Genomic DNA, 27223 nt, shown 5'->3' with positions numbered 1-27223 from the left:
TAACTATGAGACAACCAAATTAAGTGATGAATTTCTCTGCAAAATGGCAACAATAAAGAAGTACTTGATAAAGATTCCAACAGCAAATTCAATTCTGAAGAACCAATGTAAAATCCCAATTGTCCAGTTAAAACCAGTCTTCCATGATTCCGTGCCATGGGAAATAAATTATATGCTACAGTAATTAGGGCTAATATATTTAAAAGGGATGAATATATTTACTTACAAATAAAACATAAAAAAAATAGGCTTATTTTGATATAGAACAAGGGGCCTAATTCTTCAATCCATCGTTCTATATCAATAGGGCAATCCAAAAGTTAATTATGGCTGAATAACGAGAGTAGTCATGGTATATTATTAATAGTTGTATTATTATTTTTATTTATTTCTATTGGAGTTTTATTATTATTACTAGCATGGGACAAATATGAAATTTAGGAATCATGGACCAGATGATGTGCAACCCTATGTCAAACGCTAGACATTATCGCAGCCAAATACATACGTTTAGGATTTTTAGTGGTATTTGTTTTCCATTTTGAGTAGGACTTTCGTAGCCTATAAAAAAAAAAAAAAAAAAAAACTTTTCTGGGACTTTTGTAATCAGTCTTTTATCAATTATTATATCAAACTTGGTAAGTTTTACTAATTGTTGTGAGTTTTCTCAAACCTCACATTTCTATGAATATTTTATTCATACCTAAATTTCATTTGTGTAGACTCTCATATGGAAACTGTTCGTGTAACCTCTTCGCTTTTCACGCTTCCACTATCTCATCATAGTTCATACATACAATGTATGACCTATTGAATAATATGAGAAGTATAATTAATAGGAAAATCCTATTCTAATCATGTAATACAACTGATACAAATTAAATGATAACCTACCTCCTTGATTTTAAAAATTTTCATGTTTGAATCTATCGCTTAGACACGTTATGATTTTCAGTCACTTTTGTAGGTGAACTATAATTCACATTGATATCATTATTTATCAACTTTGACAATCACCAAATGCAAGGAAACAACAAATAAGAACCAAAGCCGAATTCTTCAAAGGCCCAAAAAAAAAAAGAGAGATAATTAAAAAAACCCAATATAATTATAACAATTAATGGAGATCATCCATACTGCATCCAGACTAAAAGGTAGTAAATTGCGAAAAAGTAATCCCAAACATACCCGGGGGATAACATGGTGAAAGTAACAGAAAAGAAAAATTTTGGCCACTAAAAGGCGCCAAAAAGAAAAAAGATGCAGCAGCGGCTTTGTGAAATTGGGAGAGAGGAATACGACACTTACACAAAGCAAGTTAGCCAGAATTAAAAAGAAAAAAGAGAAAAAATTAGACTGTATAAGGTAAAAACAAAGATTTTTTTTTTTTAAATTTTCTCGGGAGAGGAAAGCAACAAAATACATTTAAGTTGGCAATGTATTGTCACGCCCTAAACTTAGGGGTTGTAGGATGGGTTCAAGACATGGCATGCCATATTCGTGAAATCTTATTCTCACAAATACATTTAATTAGCCAAAAATTCTAGGTATGAAAATGACAATATTTATTTTTAAATCAAATTAATATAAAAGATGAAATATATTATATGAGAAGTATGGAAAAGATGTGAAAGTCATTAAAAAGGGAGAAAAGAGAAACTAAAAATCGTTAGATAAAGAATATTAGGTTGTTTAATTAAATAAGAATTTTGAACATAATTAACAAACAATGGTAGATTTGGTAGATAAGATAAGATAGTTGAAATAATTCTATTGATTCTTATCAGAATTAAGCATTCAGTTAGGATTCTTGTGCTGAAAAAAATACACACAGGTTCAGCACTGCTTAACAAGTTCAGCAATTAGATTTTCATTTATCAAACACTCAAAACATCTGAATGTCTGAAAAAATTCAGATTCAACACTTTTTTATATTATCAAACAGACCCTAAGACTTTTATCGACTATCTCATTTTACTAGGATTTATCACCATTTTTCCATGCATAAAAAAATGTGCCACTCAATGTCATCATAACATTTCATACATTAATATAATTATGCATGAATCATTTTTGCATAATTGAAATAAATTAAGACAAAAGAGCACCCCATGCCATACACTAATTCTGAAGATGATAGAAAGGTAAAAACCCTCCCGTTAACTTGCAACAGCAACTGTCATAAATCATAAAATAGCATTTGGCTTTGTTTGGATATCAAATTTTCCTAAATAATATTTCGTTTGTATCATAAATATATTTGCCAATCCACCTGTTTATATTTTCAATCACTTTTTTATTTCACATATATCACATCACAAAAATACTATAATAATTATTTCAAATAATATTCTATCCAAACTTCGTGGTCGTGAACTATATCAAAAGGCCAAACTATTCCTTGGCCAACGGAAGAACACGTCTGGGAAAACGTGCCATGATCCAATGCGGCAATCAGGCCCATCATCGTGGAATGAATTGGCTCACTTGATGAGAATCAGTTTTGGTCATTAAAAATGGGTCTAGTAATTAAAGTCAAGCCCTTCACCAATTATGATTGCATTTGCAAGTGGTATATTATTTAACGAGATTTAATTTGGTTCACGTTAGTCATGTCAGTGTAAGGATCCTGGTTTTACTCTCAACCCCTTTCTCTTCGCCTATGTAAGGTTTGAAGTTTCCTTTTGAAATAAAAACAAAAATGTATAATTAATAAAAAAAAGTCCAATTGTTATCTTAAATGACTAAAATCCCCTAAATGCAACTGATGAAACTTACATAAAATGGAGAAAAACAGTTCTTAACCATTATAACTATGTTGGCCTTAATTTGGAAGTTAAACCCACAAGAAACCTCCCAACTTTTGGTAAAACATTTTTGTAACTCAACTTAATGTAAACAGCAAAAAAAAAAAAAAAAAAGATTGATAATATGAAATAGAATGCTCCAACACTCCGATCGGTATAAAATTCCTCCACAAGTTGCATTGTTATAGGAGAACATAGTTACAAGCAAAGGATAGCAGTATGAGATGAAGGAAAACAACCAAAGATTAAGCTAAACATAACTGGAATCACTAATCGTCTTCACTTGCTTTATTGTGTTTGAAGCCCATCTTATGTAGTCCAAAAAACTTTTTTTAAAATATTTTTTTCTTAATAGGGAAAGGATGGGATTTAAAAAACAATGAGGGAAACGAGGGGACAAAAAACTTTCTGGATGGCACAAAAATATGCACAATTATATATTCATGTGAATCATTTAACTTGCTATCGATTATTGTTTCTTTGTACTTTGTTTTATTTCTTTAAGCTATCATTTTTCATTTCAATAAAAAGATAGAGATTCATGCTCATCATTTCAAGGTAGTTTTTTTTTTCAAAAGAATATTAATAAAGAACTTGAAGTTCCATCTCAAAACTAATAAGCAGTGAGTAAAGACGCCCTATTTAGTTGAGAAGATCTTGACCAACCAACGTAAGATTGGTTTGTTCAACATCCTCTCTCACAAACTAAGGTAGAGATCATTATTAGCTAGTCTAGGGGATCTTTAACTAAATGATGGCATATCCAAACATATATAAAGTGAGTGAATCAGAGCATTGGCACGGTAGAAACTATATGAAACCAAGACCCAAGGGAAGTGTCTGAGTTATGTAGGTTTGGCAGATGTCCAAGGGTGACCCTAATACCATGATGAACAACATGAACTCCCATCACAAAATCTACTGGCAGCTAAGACTAATTGAGTGTAGAAACTCATAATCTTTTATCAATTAGTCCAGAGGGTCTTGAATATTGATGTGAGATTATTTTGTTTATCATTGTTATCAATATCATCTTAAAAAAAATTGGTTTTAAGGTGGAGGAAGATGAAGAAGTTCTGTAGTGTATTCTATTGTCTTTTGAGATCACTTGTAATGCCATCATTTTCACACTAGCTCGACTAGAAAGGTCAGTTTAGCTAAATGAAAAATGATAAGCGCCACATAAAGATAAATATCAAATCTTAAGGGGAGGAAGATACAACAAAGTCATTATCACAGTACTTAGTCATAATTAGCTTCGTATATTTATCTAGCAAGAAACAAGACTATCAAAATCATATTAGGTGTTCTACTTGTCGAATGTGCAGAATCCAATGAATCATTACAACTTACGTAAATTTTCCGTTCTCTGCACATTTAGTAGTTAATTAATATATTTAAGTGATTACGTACATATCAGAAACTGAGTTTTATTCTAACTCATAAAGTGCTGCATTTTGTCTTGACCTTGAATCTACTTATAATTTGTCTCATAAAGTTTATTTATTTTCATTAACTTGGTCAATACGTTTTGTCGCAAAAGTTAGGGGTGGACATGGGATGAATACCCCCCATATTAGCCTTTTTTTGACTCTCGCTTCACATGTGAGCAGGGACCTATTCATCGGGTATCCTCTAGGAGAGGGTTGAAAACCAAGCACATGCCCTGCACCTCTTATAATTTATTTAGAAAATAAAGAATAGTGTAGACCAATTTCATCTTGTATTTTACATGTTCATATAAGGATCAACCCAAATTTTACCCAAAAGTCTCATGTCTAATGAGGGAGAGAGGGGTTTTGGGAGCAACATTATGAAAAAGAAGGAATGCATTAAAACTTAGAATCGAACACCATGATGAAATGCTACCGCAATGCTTATATCATCTTGAGATTTGATAATAGAAAGGTGCATTAGTAGTTAATACATTATAATTGGCTAAGTTACTAGGAATATGACAAAACGAAAGATCAAGAAAAAAAAAGAAAAATGCCCTAAAAACTTTAAAAAAAACAAAAGCATCCAAAACCGATAAGATTGCATTGAAATTCATACTCCCAACCCCAATAGAACTCAATGTGAAGGTCAAATTGTTGCTCAATTTTGTGTTCTTAATGAAAGAATTTTGAGCCAAAAAAAGAGAGAATCAGATAATTCTAAGCCAAGCATGAAATTTTAACATTAGGTTAAATTAATTGAAAAGGATAAAAATTTGAAACAAAGAAAATAAAAATTGATAATCATTCTTTCTTATATCTTCTAGAGCAGCTAAATTTTGGAGGGAAACACAGGCGGGTATCACGGGTCAACAGTCCTTTTTTTTTTCTTTTTTTTTTTGGTCTGCCATAGCAGAAGTTACTTGTTTAGGATAAATCACCTATTTGGGGTGTTGTGAGAAGCATAATATATAGGGAAAAATCCATTTTTCATCCTCAAACTTTGTGACTAAGACACATTTGGTCCCCAAACTTTTTGACCAGACACATTGAGTACATGTATTAACTATTTTTTGCCACATTTAGTCAAAAAACGGGAAAATTTTCAATTTGGACGGTGAAACCCACGTGGCCGTTAACTTATGCATCGGGAATCAATGCAAGTCAGACTAAAGTCCACACATTCTCTCTCTAATGCAAGTCGACACAAAATGTTGACTAAAAATACACTCAAAGTCTAAGGGTGGAGCTCCTAAATGATGAGTTCTGAGGTCTGCAGTTTTTTTTTTTTTTACAATGAGCTCTTCACAGGGTAATTCTTACATCTTTTTGTTTATTGATCTCATGTAGCTCTCTTTTTGGTAGTTCTTGTGATCACTATATTTATTGTTTCTAAAGGTTCATGTTCATGGACTGATATCCCTCAAAAATTACGTTTCAAGTTGATTATGAGACAAAGTTTTGGAATGAACAAGTAAAAAAAACAAAGAAAACAAAAACTCATTCTTTTCCTACACCATTAAGTAGAAAAAGCACTGAGGAGATAACACAATCTTCATATCACACAATCTCATATATGAAGATGCACAACAACCATTTCACGCAATTAATAATAGGAAAAGCATGAAATAAAGAATATATACTAAACATATGGGATTGCAGATTTTATTACAACTTCAGTCAAAGTTCTGCCCCATGAAAGCATGCTATTTCTACGTTTACAAAGCATGCCCCATGAAACATATGATAGTGCAGATTTTAGGAAAGGCATGCCCCATGAAAGCATCCTATTTCTACATTTACAAATTCAGTCAAAGTTCTGCCCCATGAAAGGAACGAACCACAGTCATCACCCCCAGATTCGGTAACTCATTCCAAGCTTAGTACCAATTTTCCTTCTCTTGCATGTCCCCTATTTTTCCCAGCAACAGAGATCATAAGTAGCATGGCCAACATCAAGATAATACAAATCATAATTTTAGGAGCTCTGCTAATCTCACGCAGCTTTTCACTCCACAAGCTAGCATGTTCTCTGTCTCTATCAGCACTCCCTCCATGATTGGATCCTTTAGCTCCTTCAAATGCTGCGCAACCAATGAAGAAAGCCAAAAGCAATTCAATGATAGTCAATGACAGAGTGTGTGCAGTAGTGAACCCAAAAGGACCTTGTAACGAAAATTTTCAATCAAAATTGAAAATCGTCTTCCAGTTAACGAAGCATACGGACGGACCTGAAGGAGATTATTCATGATAATGGTCCCGTCTCCAACATTGGCCTGAATGATATTCATAAATGTGGTTCGATTCAGTCGCAATAGCTGGCTCAGTCTTTTTGTTCGTACAGTGAACAGCTGAGGCCTATAGCAAAGAACCCCAATCTCACCACAGAGATCACCATTTTTTGCCTCCCCAACAATCTGAAAATTCAGTCACAACATCTTCAATATAAGAGGAAAGTCTAAATCTTTCATTATTTGTTGAAGTAGATAGTCTAGTCCAGGGAAAAACAAGGGGGGAGTATTTGATCCGAGCATATGCATTGCACTTGCCTGCTCGCCAATATTTTTGAAAACCAGTAAATCCTGTGAGCAGTTCAAACATCAGCAGCAGGCATTTATGAGTCAATAGCTTTTTTACAAGTCCAAATGAGGGTAACAAATTACAAGCACATGACTTTCGATAAATCACAATGAAAAAGATGAAAAAGGAAGCCCAATTTTACCACTGCTCCTGACACAAGAATGTAAAAATCTGTTGGAGCTTCATTCTGCAGAATTACATCCTCCTTGGGAGGAAAGTACTCAGCTTTCATCTCTGAAACCTGGCAGTATAGGAAGTAAATGCTATAAGGGCTCAAACTTGAAAAGTGAAAATGTTCTACCGTTCCAAAGAATTACCAGTTGGAAGAGCAAGTCGTTGGACACGCCACGAAATAAGTACACCTTATCCACTAGGGAGTAAAAGAGAAAATGTGAAATGCTTGACCGGATGGCTTTTGGAAGAGAATCTAGAGTCTCTTGCTGCTCCAGCCCCTCTGAGTCAGTTCTGAACTTCAAGCACAAGTGAGAGAGCATCTGATCTTGTATGCGAAGAGGCAACTGGTTCCTCTGAGCGAAACTTGATGCAGCTTGAATGGTATCTCTCTGTTTATGTATGAATGCACGGCCTCATTAAAATTGAAGATCATGTGCAAGCAGTTAACATAAATATCCTAAACTTAGACTTGACTCTAAGAAATCACAAAAAAACAATGTATAGGTATTACTCACAAATTTTCTGGTCCTACTGGTTCCATGAACAACCAAATTGGTCATATTTCCTATCAAATATGCTGTCAGCCCCAGGTTAAAGAGCATGTAAACTGTGAAACCCGCGATTTTTGGCCCTATTTTATTATGGCATTATTCTAATTTTTCCAATTAATTAAAAAGATAAAGTTTTATGTAAAAAAGAAATAATAAAATAAAGTAACGGTAGGATGGGCTAAGGGGTTCTATTAAACAAAAAAAAGCTTTGGCCCAACCCACCTACTAGTAGGTAGTGCTAGGTTTAGGATTTCATTGAAACCCTAGACAGAAAAGCAACCCCAACCTTACATTTCTTTCGTCTGCCTCCCTAGAGCAAGACTCGTCAGTGAAAAGAGAAGGGAGAAGACAAGAAAGTACAAAGAGGAATCTCTACACCATCAACATCCAAACCAATACAAGTAAGATTCTGACCTATAATTTTATGATTTATTCTTTTTACGAATTTTATAAGCCTAGGTGTTCAATGGGTGATTCTTATAGAATTGAGTCAAGATGCTCGATAGCTATTAAGGGTTCCAATTCATATATTAGCATATTCTAACAACTTGTAGGAATTTACGATGGAATATGTCAGTGCAAATGGTATCGAGCACCAAAATTATTGTGTGAATTCTGTGGATTGCACAACCACAACTGGTGTATCATTTGTGGGTTGCATATTCATGGAATGGATGGATTGGAAGCCTTTGTTTCCTGGAAGAGATCATATACATAAGCTACGTATTCTTGTGAAGGCTTTCTTATTTGGAGGTAGGCATTATATGGTGATTTTTTTAAATAAAATATTAGAAGCACTTTGTTAAGTTTATTGTTCTTGATAAACTGTTCATATAGCAATGCAATGGGTTTCGGTAAGGCCTAATATACACCGATTGATGTCTCTGGTTAAAAAAAAAAAAAAAAAAAGATAGTCCAAAACAATTAGTAGTTTGGTCTTGGTCTTACGGCTGAAAGCACAAAAGAAAGAAAAGAATTAAATATTAATCCACCAAGCCAACGGGATAATAATTCCAAAGCTTTCACAACACAAACAAGACAGACCCAGAGAAAAAGAAAGAAGAGAATGAACCCTTATTGGAGCAAGAGAAAAGGTACATTTGGCAATTAGTCCCAAGGATGAAGACGTGCTTGAGTTTCATATTTGGTTTCCATAAGTTTCAATACAACTCCAAAACATTTAAGATAATTAAAGTATTCTGAAGATTACTTTATGGTCCAGAAGGTTTGACATATAACTGGTTTTATAAATTGATCTTGAATCGAGTGGTCCTAATGGTTAAATTGACTCCAAAATATTTTAAAATTACCTAACGATATATGCTGATATTTTGTAATGCCCAAATTAGTTAGGCTCAGTCATTTTCATAAAGTAGGTTATTTTAAAAGTCTGAATTTTTCTTAAAAGTCCAACGCTATTATAAATACCCAATTTTGGTTAAACGAATAAAAAAAAAAAAAAGAAAAATGAATGAAACTGTCTAAGTTAGGAAATTTTAGGAAGGGGAGCCATGCTATTTTTGGGAAACTATTCAAGAACATTTTAGTGAATGTCCAAACATGTTTTCTAGAATTATTTATGGTAGGACTATGCATTTCAAAATTAAGATAATTAAATTGATTAAGGGATATATGTTATTGGTTATAGGTTTGAAGCAAGTTTAAGGGCGCATTAAGAATTTTCTCAAGAGAGCAGTTTGAGGTAGGTGGTACTTACCCTTCTGAGATTTCAAATGTGCAAAATGAGATTCTTGTTTTCAACACTATTTTGTTGTGTTGATTCGAAAGGTGTTTGACTAAATGCTTTACTTGGATATTTATGAAAGCTATATTTTACTATACAAAAATGGACCATGTGACTTATTTGAAATGTTTTGATATGATTTTATATACAAAATGAGCTGGATTTTTTATGAAAACAAAGATTTATGTATATGATATATGAAATGAATTTTGACAAGTAAAGCTCAGAGCAGTCATGAAATAGACGGTAGGGGCTATAGTCCTGTCTAATCGCCATGGTAGCCTGGTATAGAGTCCGGCCGATTGACAAGGTCATGGTAGCCTGGTATAGAGTCCGGCCGATTGACCCAAATATGAATGAGACCAATCGGTAGTCATGAAACTTATTGGTCGCCCACCTAGTAGGGGTTTAATCTCTAGGCTGAGTACTCAGTAGCCGGTCATTACATGTACTTGTTATGAGCTGATCTGAAAGAATGATTTATGAGCTGATTTGAAATGATTTATGAACTGATTTGAAATGAGGCTTATGAACTGATATGAGTTGATTTACGAATAGATATGAAGAGATTTGTGACTTGAGACGAGATGATTTATGACTTTCCAATTTCTCATGTACAACTATCAATAAGATGCTTTTAAATTGTTTGTCCTTATTTACTGCTGGTTGCTTTACAAATGACGTTACTTTCAAAATTACAGATGTGAATGATATGCAAACGATTTGAGTTATACTTATATTTGTATATGTATCTATAAAACCAAGAGTGCATGGTCCAACAGAGGGGTAAATATTACCTACTGAGCGATGTGTCGCTCAACCCACTTCTTACCATTTTTGCAGATTCTGAAGAGTATGAATTGGTTTACGTAGAAGACCCTGAGGATGACTTTTATTAGTTTTAGATGAAAAGAAGTTGGCAAGCTAGCTACTTCTAGTTGTTAGTTTTATTTACCTTTGTTCCCGCTGTTTCAATTTGAGAATAAATATACGAACATCTTGATTATTCGTAGACGTCCTTTTATATGTAATTCGTACCGCACTTTATTTAGTTAAATTGTTTAGTACTGTCAAAGTTAAATTAGTTAATGTAGCCTTGTATTCCTGAGTGGGACTTGGGAATACGGCGGGTGTCATGTGACGGGCACGTGCGGGCTCGGGGCGTGACATTTTTAGTGGTATCAGAGCCTAGGTTATATGGTTCGGAAGTATGTGAAATGGTTTTTGAGGTGTTAGGGGTTTTGAGAATTGAAATGAGATGAAAAGAAAAAGAGGATTAAAGGAAATAAGAGATTCGTGTGATTTTTAATGTTATCAAAGTTTAGGTTATGCGATTTAAATGTATGTTGAATGATATTTGTAATATTAGTGATTTTAGAAAATGGGAATGAGATTGGATAGAATATTGTGAAATAAGAGATTTTCATAATATGTAATGATAACAGAGTTTGAGGTACGATTTACTCTTTAGATGAAGTATACCCTAGGAAATGATCAATTGTGACTAAATAAATAGGCTTGAAAATTTGCATGTGTGAATAGTTGAAATGGTACAATTAGTGTTTATGATGTCTTTTTATTGGATGTAATTTTGGTAGTACACTCTGCGTTTAAGATGTCGGATGTGTAGGAAATATTATGTGTATTTGAAGTATTGTCTACTGGAAATTAAAAGGAGATGAAAAAATAGATCAAAAGAAATAAGAGATTGCTGTAATTTTTTTTGTTGTATCAGAGCTTAGATTTTATGATCCGGAAGTGTGAGAAATGATGTTTGGATATTAATGATTTTGGAAATGGAAAGGAGATGCCAAACAGATCAAGAGATTCCTATGATATTTTGTGGTATTATAGCTCAAGTTGTGATTGTTGGAGATAGGTATAAAGATACTGAAGATATTTGTGATTTTGGGAATTGGAATGAAATGGACAAGGGATTAAAAGAAAATAAGTTACTCTGTAACATTTAATGGTATTAGAATTTTAGGTTATGAATGTATTGGAATGACCTTAGCTATTGAGATGATGATTACTTCTGGTAAGTAAGTGGCGACTATATGCATATGTTAAGTTGAAAAGGGTAACCAAGCCCATCTGCCAGATATGATTGACACTTACAAGAAAAAAATAATAATAAAAGGGTATTTAGGGTATTCTTTTTATAAGTTTTGATCTCTATAGTACATTTCAAGTTTATCATTTAGGATGTCAGATTTATGGATAATCTTATGTCTAGTTGAAGTCTAGTATAGAGAGAACTGAAAATATTGAGGAAATTAGAGTGCACAACGAAAGTTTGAATGATCAACAATATGATGTCATCGAATGCAAGCAATACACGTTGGATCTTGGAATTTTGTTGACTTATTTTGAGGTTTACGATAATTAGATCTAATGCTCAAGACATTTATTAAACTAGCTGATATTATTAGTTTTGGTATTATTACATCATGATCAGGCAATAAATATTTTATAAATTTCTTACAATATATAATTTTACATATTTTTTTTTCCTAAAAAAAAAAAATGAATAACCGGTGAAACCAAAATTTTATTTGCACAAATAATTTTTAATCAGAATTTTTAAATATGTACCTTTACCTTATAGTTGCTTCGTAAATATAGTTTCTAAATATTTATGTATATATCTATATAAAAAAAAAGAATGACTATATTGACTAATTATATCCTACAATCTTGTGCAAAATATATATATATATATTTTTATTTTTATACTCACCCAATCTCAAAAGAGTTTTAGATAAAAGTATTCTACAAAAAAAAAATAATATATTTTTTCCTTATCGTATAGAAAAATCTAACAATAATTCTTGATAAATTCTCTTTTTACTCTAAATTCTAATGCTGTAAGAAGTATAGTTAGTTGACTTATGTATTCCAAACACTTTCAGTTTCTAACCTGTATGAGTTTGAAATTCTATGCATAGATAATACTTTACCAAGGTTATGATAAAGTTATTAATTTCCTATATGAGAATTTGGTTTTTTTTTTTTTGTATAAAATTTTCTATATTTTTGTATCATCAAGAAGTCTGTGAAATGATATTTGAGATGTTAATATTTTCGAAAATTGAATTGAGCTAGGAAAAAAAAATGACCAAAGGAAATAAGGTTCCCATGGCATTTAGTGATATAATAACTTAGGTTATAAGATCTGAAAATAAGAGTGATGCTATTTGAGGTATTATTGATCTTTTTGGAATTTGAAATGAGGTAGATATGAAATTTGAGGGAAATAAGGGGTTTCCATCACCGATTACAAATACAGTGGGCAGGAATCTATATATCGAGATAAAGATTATTTTGTGATAGTGGATAAGTAAGTTGTGATAAAATGTGTGACAAAAGAAGCAATGGTACTGTTAGTGTCTCTGGTATCTTTTCTATAGGTTGATATTTATAGAGCATTATAAGTCGATATTTAGAATGCCGGATTTGTGAGAGATATTATGTTCATCTGAGCTATATAAATATGAAGATGGAAGGTATTGAGAAAAATAAGAGTACGCAGCAGAAGCTTGATGGAATTCAATAAGGGAATCCAATTTAGACATTGCAAGAATAATTCCCAAGGTGAATTGCAAGAACATCGGAAATTTTGTTAACTTATTTTGATGTTTATGTCTTTTAGGTTTCGAGGACGAAACCTTTGAAAGGGAAAGAGAATGTGATATCTAGTCTAAAAAAGTGAATTGTGAAAGTAGTGTCGGATTAGGACCCTAAATTCATGTCTAGATTTTGGTCGACCTACCAAAAGATTATAGGAATTGATACCTAAGACTACCACCTTCCAACCCCAAATGAATGGACAGTCAGAAAGGATCATACAGACATTGGAAGATATGCTAAGAGCTTGTATTCTGGACTTCTTGGATAGTTGGGATAGGTTGGTGAAACTAATGGAGCTTTTGTACAATAACAGCTATCATAGCGGGATAGGTAGGGCATCATTTGAAACGTTGTATGGGCAAAAGTGTAGATCACTCTTATATTGGGATGAAGTACGTGAGAAACTGATCACTGACCCCGATTTAGTGGAAAGAACCTTGGAGAGAATTAAGGTTATTCGAGAAAGATTGAAAGTAGTTCAAGACCGAAATAAGAGTTGGGCGGATTTAAAGAGAAGACCTTTAGAGTTGCAATCAGGAAAAAAAAATATATATATTTGAAAGTATCCCCCACCAAGGGAGTGATGAGATTTGGAAGAAGTAGCAAATTAAGTTCAAGATATATAGGATCTTACGAAATACTGGAGAGAGAGTTGGACCTTTAGCATATTAACTGGCTCTTCCACCAACTCTGTCGAGGATATAAAATGTTTTTCATGTCTCCCAACTGAGGAGATATGTATCAGACCCGAGCCACATTTTAGAGGACCAACCCGTCGAAGTGAAGGAGAACTTATCAGTAGAGGAAGTTCCCATAAGAATCGTGGATCGAAAGGACCAAGTTCTGAGGGGAAGGACCATACCCTATGTCAAAGTGCAATGGACGAACCATACACCACGAGGGGCTACGTGGGAGTTAGAAGAGGATTTGCGGAATAAGTATCCATATCTGTTCGTTCAAGGTGCTTAAGTTTCGGGGACGAAACTTTTTCTAAGGGGGGTAGAATGTGAAACCCGCGATTTTTGGCCCTATTTTATTATGGCATTATTCTAATTTTTCCAATTAATTAAAAAGATAAAGTTTTATGTAAAAAAGAAATAATAAAATAAAGTAACGGTAGGATGGGCTAAGGGGTTCTATTAAACAAAAAAAAGCTTTGGCCCAACCCACCTACTAGTAGGTAGTGCTAGGTTTAGGATTTCATTGAAACCCTAGACAGAAAAGCAACCCCAACCTTACATTTCTTTCGTCTGCCTCCCTAGAGCAAGACTCGTCAGTGAAAAGAGAAGGGAGAAGACAAGAAAGTACAAAGAGGAATCTCTACACCATCAACATCCAAACCAATACAAGTAAGATTCTGACCTATAATTTTATGATTTATTCTTTTTACGAATTTTATAAGCCTAGGTGTTCAATGGGTGATTCTTATAGAATTGAGTCAAGATGCTCGATAGCTATTAAGGGTTCCAATTCATATATTAGCATATTCTAACAACTTGTAGGAATTTACGATGGAATATGTCAGTGCAAATGGTATCGAGCACCAAAATTATTGTGTGAATTCTGTGGATTGCACAACCACAACTGGTGTATCATTTGTGGGTTGCATATTCATGGAATGGATGGATTGGAAGCCTTTGTTTCCTGGAAGAGATCATATACATAAGCTACGTATTCTTGTGAAGGCTTTCTTATTTGGAGGTAGGCATTATATGGTGATTTTTTTAAATAAAATATTAGAAGCACTTTGTTAAGTTTATTGTTCTTGATAAACTGTTCATATAGCAATGCAATGGGTTTCGGTAAGGCCTAATATACACCGATTGATGTCTCTGGTTAAAAAAAAAAAAAAAAAAAGATAGTCCAAAACAATTAGTAGTTTGGTCTTGGTCTTACGGCTGAAAGCACAAAAGAAAGAAAAGAATTAAATATTAATCCACCAAGCCAACGGGATAATAATTCCAAAGCTTTCACAACACAAACAAGACAGACCCAGAGAAAAAGAAAGAAGAGAATGAACCCTTATTGGAGCAAGAGAAAAGGTACATTTGGCAATTAGTCCCAAGGATGAAGACGTGCTTGAGTTTCATATTTGGTTTCCATAAGTTTCAATACAACTCCAAAACATTTAAGATAATTAAAGTATTCTGAAGATTACTTTATGGTCCAGAAGGTTTGACATATAACTGGTTTTATAAATTGATCTTGAATCGAGTGGTCCTAATGGTTAAATTGACTCCAAAATATTTTAAAATTACCTAACGATATATGCTGATATTTTGTAATGCCCAAATTAGTTAGGCTCAGTCATTTTCATAAAGTAGGTTATTTTAAAAGTCTGAATTTTTCTTAAAAGTCCAACGCTATTATAAATACCCAATTTTGGTTAAACGAATAAAAAAAAAAAAAAGAAAAATGAATGAAACTGTCTAAGTTAGGAAATTTTAGGAAGGGGAGCCATGCTATTTTTGGGAAACTATTCAAGAACATTTTAGTGAATGTCCAAACATGTTTTCTAGAATTATTTATGGTAGGACTATGCATTTCAAAATTAAGATAATTAAATTGATTAAGGGATATATGTTATTGGTTATAGGTTTGAAGCAAGTTTAAGGGCGCATTAAGAATTTTCTCAAGAGAGCAGTTTGAGGTAGGTGGTACTTACCCTTCTGAGATTTCAAATGTGCAAAATGAGATTCTTGTTTTCAACACTATTTTGTTGTGTTGATTCGAAAGGTGTTTGACTAAATGCTTTACTTGGATATTTATGAAAGCTATATTTTACTATACAAAAATGGACCATGTGACTTATTTGAAATGTTTTGATATGATTTTATATACAAAATGAGCTGGATTTTTTATGAAAACAAAGATTTATGTATATGATATATGAAATGAATTTTGACAAGTAAAGCTCAGAGCAGTCATGAAATAGACGGTAGGGGCTATAGTCCTGTCTAATCGCCATGGTAGCCTGGTATAGAGTCCGGCCGATTGACAAGGTCATGGTAGCCTGGTATAGAGTCCGGCCGATTGACCCAAATATGAATGAGACCAATCGGTAGTCATGAAACTTATTGGTCGCCCACCTAGTAGGGGTTTAATCTCTAGGCTGAGTACTCAGTAGCCGGTCATTACATGTACTTGTTATGAGCTGATCTGAAAGAATGATTTATGAGCTGATTTGAAATGATTTATGAACTGATTTGAAATGAGGCTTATGAACTGATATGAGTTGATTTACGAATAGATATGAAGAGATTTGTGACTTGAGACGAGATGATTTATGACTTTCCAATTTCTCATGTACAACTATCAATAAGATGCTTTTAAATTGTTTGTCCTTATTTACTGCTGGTTGCTTTACAAATGACGTTACTTTCAAAATTACAGATGTGAATGATATGCAAACGATTTGAGTTATACTTATATTTGTATATGTATCTATAAAACCAAGAGTGCATGGTCCAACAGAGGGGTAAATATTACCTACTGAGCGATGTGTCGCTCAACCCACTTCTTACCATTTTTGCAGATTCTGAAGAGTATGAATTGGTTTACGTAGAAGACCCTGAGGATGACTTTTATTAGTTTTAGATGAAAAGAAGTTGGCAAGCTAGCTACTTCTAGTTGTTAGTTTTATTTACCTTTGTTCCCGCTGTTTCAATTTGAGAATAAATATACGAACATCTTGATTATTCGTAGACGTCCTTTTATATGTAATTCGTACCGCACTTTATTTAGTTAAATTGTTTAGTACTGTCAAAGTTAAATTAGTTAATGTAGCCTTGTATTCCTGAGTGGGACTTGGGAATACGGCGGGTGTCATGTGACGGGCACGTGCGGGCTCGGGGCGTGACATAAACGATGTCAAAGATCATCTCTCTCGTATTCTCGGCATGTAGGTCACCATAACCAACTGTAGTTAGAGTAGTGATGGACCAGTACATTGAGGTTACATAACGGATCCACAGACTTTCCCGAAGGAAGTCCCCCATAGAAGCCCCAATCCATGTCTTCTTGTGATTGTGATAACGAGCAGCAAGCAGATACCCACCTCTGCTAATCTCACGCAGCTTTTCACTCCACAAGCTCGGTGGGAAAGAGATAAACTTGGAGAGGAAAAGGAGCTCCACCCTTAGATTTTGAGTGTACTTTTAGTCAACATTTTGTGTCGACTTGCATTAGAGAGAGAATGTGTGGACTTTAGTCTGACTTGCATTGATTCCCGATGCATAAGTTAACGGCCACGTGGGTTTCACCGTCCAAATTGAAAATTTTCCCGTTTTTTGACTAAATATGGCAAAAAATAGTTAATACATGTACTCAATGTGTCTGGTCAAAAAGTTTGGGGACCAAATGTGTCTTAGTCACAAAGTTTGAGGATGAAAAATGGATTTTTCCCTAATATATATAAATGGAACCAGAAAATCCATTTTAATATCTAAATTTAAGTGTATAACATAAACGTTTTAAATTTTTACAGGATAAAAAAAAATTAAACTTGAAAGGAATACTTTTAAGATTTTCAATTTTTTTTAGAAAGGAAAACATAATTTCATAAAACCTACGGGTAAGGGAAGCTCCTACTAGTTCCGACTATGATTGTACGTTGATTAATCTACTCGACTTCCATAGAATCATGGCTTATAGACCAATTCTAGATTCTATTTGTATATGGGGGAAAAAAAAGTACTCATCAACCAATTATGATGAACACCTTTTTTAAGAATAAATAGCTAATTGATAGGAATATGTGAATTTGGTTGTAGTTTCCTCAAAGTGGAGATTATCAATGACCAACGGATGATTTCTTCCAAGCTTCAATAGCTGTTTTCTTTTTTCTTTTCTTTTTAATTTCTCCTTCTCATGAATGAATTTTAAATTTTGAACTTTGGAAAAGAATATTAGGAAATATTTAAAACTTATGTTTCTGTTTCGAGGGTGATAAACATTAAAGTCGAGACCACCCTGTCTTAAGCCAATGGTGAAAATGAGTGAAAGTTGTAGGTTTCGACAAACAAAAATGAGACTGTTATTATACTTATGTTTGGGGGAGAGGGGGGGGGGGGGTAAAACACCTAAATGGCTGTCAAACTATATAGTTGTTTGGCTTTTAATCTTCCAATTTTTAAATGCATATTTTTATCCCTCAAACTTATACAAAGGTATACTCTCCACCTTTTTAACTAGAGATAATTTCATAAACCTCGCTTGAGATTTACATTAATATTACTTCACATCTTTAAAGTTTCAGAAATATCATTCAACTATCATATTGGTGAGATGGGACCATTAATCATTATCATAACACACAAATTGATAAAATTATCTTCACCACTTTAACAATTTTTGGGCAAATCATTCTGAAAAAGGCAATTTTTAGGCAAAGTATATAAATATTATAGTATAATCAATTAGGCAGAAAATTCAATATTAAACAAAACAAAAGAATAGAATTAGGAGAAAAATATATCTCTCTTGTTAAATGATTATTATAAAAATATTTTAAAAATACAAGGGTGAAATTGTTACAAAAGATATGATTTTAGGGTGGTTAGTGATATTTTTAAAACTTTAGAGATATCAAGTAATATTAACGTAAATTTTAGGAAGGTTTCTAAAATTATCTTCAATCAAAAGGTGGAAATTGTACCTTTTTTCAAGTTTCAAGTTTGAGGGGCAAAAATATGTACTTAATACTTGAAGGATCAAAAGTCGATTAATTTAATAGCTTTGGCCCATTCAAAAATTTCGCCACACTTTTATGCATTCAGCATTCCAAACTTGAAGTCACCAATTTCCATGTTCGGCAGGTTGCTGTGTTGGTGAACCCAGGCATCGGATTTGACGGTCCAATTATTCTACGTATGTTTAACTAAAAGCAGATATTATTCTACACATAATATAGTAAATAAATACCGCTTCATTTGAAATATGGAAAATATGACATGCAATTTCTTTAGCCACCAAGAGATTCCTCATGTGATTTGGAAAATGGGAAAAAAGAAAGAGAAAACCATGTTTAATATTTATTATTTTTCCCAGATGAAAAGGATGAAATATGGTCCTATCAAATCCAAGCCAATTTTGCAAATACTCATAGTTATAACGCTTTTATTTCTTCAGTCTTGAACTCGTGTTACTTGACTTCTATAATTTCAATTTCAACATATTTGGTTTCTTAGATTTGATATCGGGATAATTTAAAAAACCTACCCTAAGGTTTCTAACAATTTCATTAGACTCCCCTAAAATTTATAAAATTGCACAAACCTCCCCTGAGGTTATAGTTTTAATAACGAAATTAGTCAAATTAGAAAATGTAATATTAAAAAAATATTTTAAGAAGAGAGCTGAAATTTTTACTCTATAATTATCTCTTATGCATGTATATAAGGAGGCAAAATTTAAAAATTTTCTTTTCAAAACCACAAAAATTATAGCAAGCATCATGTCAAAAGTGATGACTAGTCTATTTTATTGAATCGTATGATCATTAGTATAATTTTGTTGTTTATTTGTGTTGTCTAATTTATTGAATATGAACTTTTTTGGGTGGTGAAATGTGTGTATTAATTGTTAATTAGTTTCATTCTTATATACATATATAACGGGTATTTATGTAATAAAAGTTTTATCTCTCTCTTTAAAATACTTTTTCTAATCGAACTAATTTTGTTATCAAAACCTTAACCTCAAAGGAGGTTTGTATAATTTTACAAACTTCAAGGGAGCCTAGGAAAATTATCAGAAACCTTAGGGGAGTTTCTGAAATTACCCCTTTGATCTCTACATCTTGCCGTTTGGTCCTACCTGTCTTCCAAACCGTTTTATTTATGCGAACACAAGCTAAATACTCCAAAGGTGAAAACTTGAAGTATCAAAAAGAATCAGACCAAACTAAAAACTTTGGAAATACCAAAAGTACAAAATTGAAAATGAAACTGTGTCCTGTTCCAAGACATGAAGCACTGTAACTAAAATATAAAGCATTAGTAGACATTTTCAGACTATCCTGTTCAAAACCTCCAATTGTCCATATTCCTTTTTTTTTTTTTTTTTTGAAACTTACAATTGTCCAGATTCTAATTCCGGCAGCATATACCAATTGATAATAACTAAGTTTAGCATAGCATTTTAGTACTTGTCATCATCTCTCGCAGCATATGCATAAATTCAAGCTAGAACATAACTTAAGACTCAAACTTAGAGAGAGAATTATCATCAAAATCAAAATGTCTTCAGCCTTCATCTGGACAACTTTCATACTAGTTGCAGCTGTTCTTCTCCTCGATTCATTGTGGAGAAAGAAAAAGAACAAGAAATTGCCTCCTAGTCCAAGAGGCCTTCCTATTCTAGGACATCTTCATCTTTTGGGGAAAAATCCTCACCATGATTTCCATAAGCTGTCCAAGCAACATGGCCCTATCATGCATTTACGTTTCGGATTTGTATCAAACATCATTGTTTCATCTCCTCATGCGGCTGAGCAATTCCTGAAAACATATGATCTTGTTTTTGCTAGTAGGCCACCTCATGAGGCTGCTAAATATATCAGTTTTGGGCAAAGAAACCTATCCTTTGGGCAGTATGGTCCATATTGGCGCAACATGCGTAAATTATGCACCTTAAATTTGCTTAGTAACCTTAAGATCAATTCATTTCAGTCTATGAGAATGCAAGAGCTTGAATTGCTTTTGGAATCACTCAAACAGGCTGCTAGTAATTGCGACGTTGTTGATATTAGTGCTGAAGTTGCTGCTCTGAACGCTAACATGAGTTGCTTGATGGTCCTTGGGAAGAAGTATGCTGACAAGGAATTTGACGAGAGAGGCTTCAAAGCTGTTATTAAAGAGGGGATGCAATTATCTGCAACACCTAATGTTGGAGATTACTATCCTTATCTCGGAGTACTTGACATTCAAGGCTTGACCAGGAGAATGAAGGCTATTGGCAAAGTTTTTGATGAATTCTTTGAGAAGATTATTGATGAACATGAGCAATATGCAAACCAAACTAGGCAGGTAGATGACTTTGTCTACACCATGTTGGCCCTCATGAAATCAGGAGAAACTGAATTCCAATTTGATCGCCGCCACGTCAAAGCCATTTTGTTGGTAAGTCATGATTTAAGTTTGCACGTATGAACGAAGTTCATAACTCTCCTGTCAAATTGGATACCAAATTTTTTTCTCAAGTCTGCTTCAATCTAATTTTTACTTTCTTAAAAAGTTAGTCTTACTGCTTATATAACATACAACATTTTAGTAGGTTTCTGGTGATTATTACATGCTTCTTACATTTCTTCACTATTATGTTTAATCATTTGCATCTGTTCAAAACTTTTACCTTAATAACCATTTCAATTGAAAGTAGGATTTTTTGTTCAGGAACAGGCGTATATGTACTCAGGCCTGATTGAATTCTGAATCAACTTCTCTATAATCATGATCATAGTGTGAAGTTAATTCATAGTGTTCCGTTTTAGTCCACCAATACGGAGTACTTATTTGCTTGTGATTTTCCTCAACATTAACTAATCTCCTGAACAACTTGGATACAAAACCACCTTCCTTTCAGGACATGCTTGCAGGATCAATGGACACTTCAGCTACAGTTGTTGAATGGATAATGGCAGAACTCCTGAAAAACCCCCGAGTAATGAAGAAAGTCCAGCAAGAGTTGGATGAAAAAGTAGGCCTAAACAGGATGGTCGAGGAATCAGACTTGGACAACCTAAGATACTTAGACATGGTTGTAAAGGAAGCACTAAGGCTTCATCCTGTGGCACCATTACTAATCCCTCATGCAGCCATTGAAGATTGCACTGTTGATGGTTTCCACATACCGAAAGATTCACGAGTAATTATCAATGTTTGGGCAATCGGGAGAGATCCAAATGCGTGGTCTGATCCTGACATGTTTATACCAGAAAGGTTCATTGGGAACAGTATAGATATAAGAGGACATGATTTCCAGCTTCTTCCCTTCGGCTCAGGTAGAAGAGGTTGCCCTGGAATTCAACTGGGGCTCACTGTAGTTCGTCTTCTAGTGGCACAATTAGTCCATTGTTTCACTTGGGAACTTCCGAATGGAATGCTGCCTTCAGAGCTGGACATGACCGAGGAATTTGGCCTTGTAGTGACAAGGGCGAAGCATCTGATGGCTGTTCCAACCTATCGATTGAGCAAATAATTAAGTATTTATTAAAATGCTTTATATCACTTCTTTGTACGTTATTGTTAAAGTCTACTGTCCTGCATCGACTAATCATCTTCCATTAAGCAATTACAGTATATAGCGTTTACTCATTTGATAAACTAGTAAGACAGCTTCTTCTTGTCACCTGTGTCAAAACAATGTTAAATACTGTGTCTTTTGTATCTCTAACAAAGACAAATTTTCTTGTCACGATATCGTAGTATATAAATTGGTATGTAATTTGACATGGCTGCAAACTAGGAAGGATCGAAGGATCTTTCTCTTTCAACCGTTTCCTTTTTTTTTTCTCCTCTCCATCTTGTTTTCTTCAATATAATTGTTCTCGTACCAAGAACCTGCATGCTAAGGCCTGCTAGTAATGAAAAACTAGCATTGATTATTAACTCCTTGACTCCTGAGGGACTTTATAGCCACTTCAGGGGATGAAAAAAATTTACATTGTAGGGCCACAGTTATTACCTGATTAGCACAAATCGTGGTGAGGAATCTTCCCTATATGTTGTAGACTTCCAATAGTTGGAAGCCCTTCTAGATAGGGATGGCAATGGGGGCGGGTGACCGCGGGCACCCGCCCGCGAGGGGCTAATGGGGAGGGTGTTGGGGCGGGGGGTGGGGCAGGGACGGGGGGAATTTTTTTCCCCCCGCTTAGAAACGGGGCGGGGGGCGGGAGAGTGTACCCCCGCCCCGCCACCCGCTTTAAAAACATATATATATGTGTGTATATAATTATATATATAATATATAATTTAATTAGTTACAAACTTATGATAATAATATTAATAGTTATATGTATTATATAATGTCTATTAGTATATATAATATAATTGATATTATTAATTATACTAATAATTATATATGTGTACTAATACAAATTATTAATTGGTTATACTAAATTTACTAATACATTTATACTAAATCCCTAATTACACTTAATACAATACATTTTTTTCTTAAAAAAAGTACAAGCACAATAATAAATTAGTGATTGTATTTGTGCCAAAAGTGAAAACTTGACTACTTTAGTTATATTTATTTCATCATGTTGGATTGTATTCAAATAATTTTTATTTGATTATTTTTATAAGTTTCAATTGTAAAATTACAATGAATAATAATTTGATGATGTTTTGATATTTTAGTACTTGATTATTTGTTAAAATTTAACTATAATAAAATTATATAACAATTTTTTATTAACCCCACGGGGGAAGCGGGCCGGGGCGGGGGGAGCGGGGGACGGGGGATGGGGCGGGGGCGGGGGGAGTTTGTAGGCAACCCCGCCCCGTTGCCATCCCTACTTCTAGACGAGGAAGCAATCTTTTTTTACTTTTCACGAACAACAAATCTTGGAGGATCTAACAAATTGCGGTAAAGGGCTCAAGGCTAGTGTTTTCAATCAATGATTGCAAACTAGAGTATTTTGTGATCTTATGTACAGTTTTATCCAACAAAACCATTATTTGAGCTTCCTTCACCAACTGTGAGGGACTAATGCTTGTGAACCATGGACTAAAACTCATAATTTGATGACTGCAATTCATATGTCATATATATACCTAATAAAAAGCTGTTCAAATTCCCATTTTGGTAAGTTGTTGAGTTAGTTATTCTATTCTTCTATCAAGTGGACTCGCTATCTTTTCGTCGCGTGGTCAAATTTAATTTTTTTTATTCGAGTAGCTTCTAAATATTTTACTTTTGACAACAGTCAATTCTATTTTTATTTTTCTTATCCACTTATTTTCTTTTTTTTTTACTCTCTTAACTATAGCAACTTTCAATGCTTTTAAATATTTTATTTTTAGTACCAATCAATTCTATCTTTTTTTTTCCATTCATTTATTTTCTTTAACTTTTTTCACTTTTTTGACTATAACAACTTTTAATCAATTTTTTGATTTCTTACTTTATATAAGTTTTTATTATGTATGTCTTTCTAACCTTTGTTTTTTTGTCAATCACCTCATAATTTTTCTATTTTTTAATTCTTTTCTATTATTATTTTTTTGGTTTGATTATGTATTACTATTATTGAAATTTAAATAATTTTCATTCTTTCTAAAATTCAATACATTTTTGATAAATTTCACTAAATCTATCATATCATATCATGCCTATCATTTAAGAATTTGCTATTCAATTCTCTATATGGTAAGTTATTGTCTTGACTACTCTCACATTCAGCCAAGTGGAAGCCTTATCTTTTTTGCCACGTTTACATATTTCACAATTTATTTGGTCAACTTTAAATGTTTTATTTTTGTTAAGAAGAATCAATCCCCTCTTCTTTTTTTCCATCCCCTTTTCCTTAATTTCCATAATTACTGTTTTTAATAGCTAATATGGACAAGTTTTAGTTGATTTATTTTTTGTAATAATTTAAAACTTAATTTTTTATTTTTGTTAACAAGAACCATCTTTGTCTTTTTCTTTTTTTTTTTTTTTTTGAAGTTTAACTTGGGCAGGATTTAACTATTTTATTTTTTATAATGATTCACCCTTTAAGGGTCCGTTTGGTAGGGAGTAAAATATTTTCTTTGGAAAAAGTCTTTCACAGAAAATCCTTGACAGGAAAATAGTTTCTCTTCTCTATTATTTTCCGGTGTTTCGATACTGATAGGTCATAATTTGTTGCTAAATTTATAATTATTCTTCCCTTGATTTTAGTCAAATATTGTTTTAACTGTCGGATTCTACTTATATTTGGTTAATGGTGCTAATTGTAGAAAAAGGAGCAAAACGTAATTAAAAGTGACAATTTTCCAGTTAATTTGATGGTGGTACGTTCGGGACCTACATTTAAGGCCAGAAAGTCGGGATTGATATTGGGCAGTTTCCCAATCCAAGTCAAATTCCGAGTTTTATAACTACTGGAACTTCCCTATTTGTATTGGACATTATTTCCGATTAGGGAGGAAGTTCAATGTATTTTGGAAACTAGAAAATACGAAAAGAAAAGGCCGGCTCCCGTTTGATTACTACTTCTTAGGGAAGAAAAGAGGAGGCCGACAGACTAGTAGTCGTATTCTTTTTCTTCTTTTCGGTTGCAAGAGACAATGAGAAACATTCTCTTCTTCTCCATGATGGGGAGCTAAATTCTCTTTTTTTAGTCGAAAGTCAATTTGAGAACTCGATTCCAAATATCTGTGAGATCGAATTATTTTACTTATTTCTTTTATTCATTGGTATTTGTACGTTTTCTGATTTAACTTCTTATGATTGTTATGTTATTTGAATGTCAAGGGCCCGATATTCGAATTAACCTAGTAAACTACCGTCAGATTAATTGATTGAATCCGTAATTGTTTAATTGATTAATACTAGTGGCGACTACCATGATTGGTTTCATGTTAGGGAAACGTATGATCTAATTTAAACAAACCCTCATAGCGTGTTTGTTAGTTAGGGTTGGACTTTTCTAATTCTTATTGCAATCGAGAAATTAAATTCTCTGGTCGTAATTAGGGTTATTTCTTGGTTAGGAAAATAATTAATGGTTGTACCTTGACTATCGAAAAAGTAAGGAAAGGCTAGCTGTTCATCACGTGTATGACAACTATAACCAATTTATTAATGAGTAATTGAATTATCTTTGTATCGATAATCAGTTGAATGGACCGTGTCTGAAAAGTTGCACCTTTGGCTAGTGTCGTATTGGTTATTGATTAATTCCTGTTATTTTCATTAGTTGTTTCATTAGTTGGTTAATTAGTTATTTTATATTCTCTAAAACCCCCATACTTCGGACTCTAGAAGAAACGAATTATCCCCCGTCCCTGTAGATTCGACCATACTCACCGCTATATACAAAATTTGTATTTTTTTCGAGTATGTATTTATTATTGCACAGGGTCGACACCCTGTCAAATACTTATTTACAAAAACACCCAAACTCGTCATAATGACTGAGCCCATGTTACTGTGATTAACTTATTCCTCTTTTAGCATCCTTGTCGGCTCTTCTTCTATCATCATCGTCATCCATTTTCCCACATTTACATCGGCTGAAGAAACCACACATAGACGTACCAATCATTTTGGTAGGGTTCTTGTTTTGGGGGTTCCTGTGTAGGGGATGAAATGTTTGTGCATCTGGAGGCGTTGTGTTCATTACAGCATATTTTTCCAATTGCGGCTTGCATCTCATGGATCTTGTCTACCCGTGCAACCGTAAAACGTAGGGACGACGAAGATGGGAGTATGGACTGGAAGGTGCTGTTGTCCCTTTACTCCAGTTCATCCACAACTCCATTACGGTGCACAGAGGGGAAAAATTGCGCAGGGACTGTCGAAGGTGGCGCTGGTTTGTCAACGGATCTTGCCTACTTGTTGAGGTGTAGTCTTATGGGAGGAATATCTAACAATCGCAATTGGCGTTCCTCACAGGTCGAAAGTAGTGCAGGGTGGGTAGTGCAGGTGAGTTAAGTAGGTATATAGCGCCCAGTATTTGCAGCTTATGCATATGTTTTGAAAGCTACCATGCATCGCCACTTTGCATATACTAACTTCCTTAGCCATGGATTCTTGCAGGGAAGTACGTTGACAAGTCCAATGAATTTGATAAATGTGAAGGAAATGATTGATTGGCTGACAACAGACCAAAGACAAGTTGTATGTGGCTGTGGTTTCACTGGCATTCTTGAACTTATGCCTTTTACACTGGATCCACAAATGTTGTCATGGATTATTAACAGTTTCAACACCGAAAGTGGTTGTGTGAGTGTCCACGGCCACTTTGTGCCAGTCACCGCATCAGATGTTGCGGCATGTTTTGGAGTCCCACAAGGCAGCAGGGACATATCCAATGGTTTACGTAGCACAGGCATTAGTGCGGCAATTGAAGATGAGCTCCACATCCCAGTTATAGAAGGATGTATTGTGTACAGCAAAGTGCATCAAAACCTTCAGAATCTTCAAAGTTGCGGCACAGAATTTAGGGTTAAATTCTTTCTACTTTTGATGTACAACCTACTGTGCCCTGTGGAAAGTGACGGTTTCTATAGGGAGTTTGCGTCGTTTGTTGCGCGGACAGGGGAATTGGCAGAGTACGACTGGAGCAAATTTGTATTTGATAAA

General features: G+C 33.8%; 2 protein-coding genes and 2 long non-coding RNA genes across 4 annotated transcripts; 3 read left to right on the top strand and 1 right to left on the bottom strand.

Moving 5' to 3' along the window:
- Positions 1 to 5953: 5953 nt before the first annotated feature.
- On the bottom strand, positions 5954 to 18729 carry LOC113777046 (potassium channel AKT1-like). Its single transcript, XM_027322091.1, has 8 exons — positions 18710 to 18729; positions 16788 to 17059; positions 7513 to 7604; positions 7141 to 7386; positions 6966 to 7064; positions 6793 to 6825; positions 6475 to 6672; positions 5954 to 6327 (listed from the first exon to the last, which is right to left on the bottom strand). The coding sequence occupies exons 1-8, from the start codon at positions 18727 to 18729 to the stop codon at positions 6214 to 6216; spliced, it is 1074 nt and encodes a 357-aa protein (XP_027177892.1). The 3' UTR covers positions 5954 to 6213.
- Positions 7830 to 10283, top strand: LOC113778529. The gene is made up of 4 exons (XR_003469283.1): positions 7830 to 7949; positions 8103 to 8301; positions 9197 to 9250; positions 10136 to 10283. It is a non-coding gene; the product is annotated as an uncharacterized LOC113778529 (long non-coding RNA).
- LOC113778528 lies at positions 14152 to 16605 on the top strand. Its single transcript, XR_003469282.1, has 4 exons — positions 14152 to 14271; positions 14425 to 14623; positions 15519 to 15572; positions 16458 to 16605. It is a non-coding gene; the product is annotated as an uncharacterized LOC113778528 (long non-coding RNA).
- A 1431-nt stretch (positions 18730 to 20160) lies between the features above and the next one.
- Positions 20161 to 22120, top strand: LOC113777045 (cytochrome P450 CYP736A12-like). Its single transcript, XM_027322089.1, has 2 exons — positions 20161 to 21042; positions 21506 to 22120. Exons 1-2 carry the CDS (start codon positions 20161 to 20163, stop codon positions 22118 to 22120), a joined length of 1497 nt encoding a protein of 498 aa, XP_027177890.1.
- The last annotated feature ends 5103 nt before the right edge of the window (positions 22121 to 27223 follow it).

Source organism: Coffea eugenioides, chromosome 7 (assembly GCF_003713205.1).
Source record: "Coffea eugenioides isolate CCC68of chromosome 7, Ceug_1.0, whole genome shotgun sequence".
NCBI lineage: Eukaryota > Viridiplantae > Streptophyta > Magnoliopsida > Gentianales > Rubiaceae > Coffea > Coffea eugenioides.
This window is presented reverse-complemented; position numbering and strand designations above follow the sequence as displayed.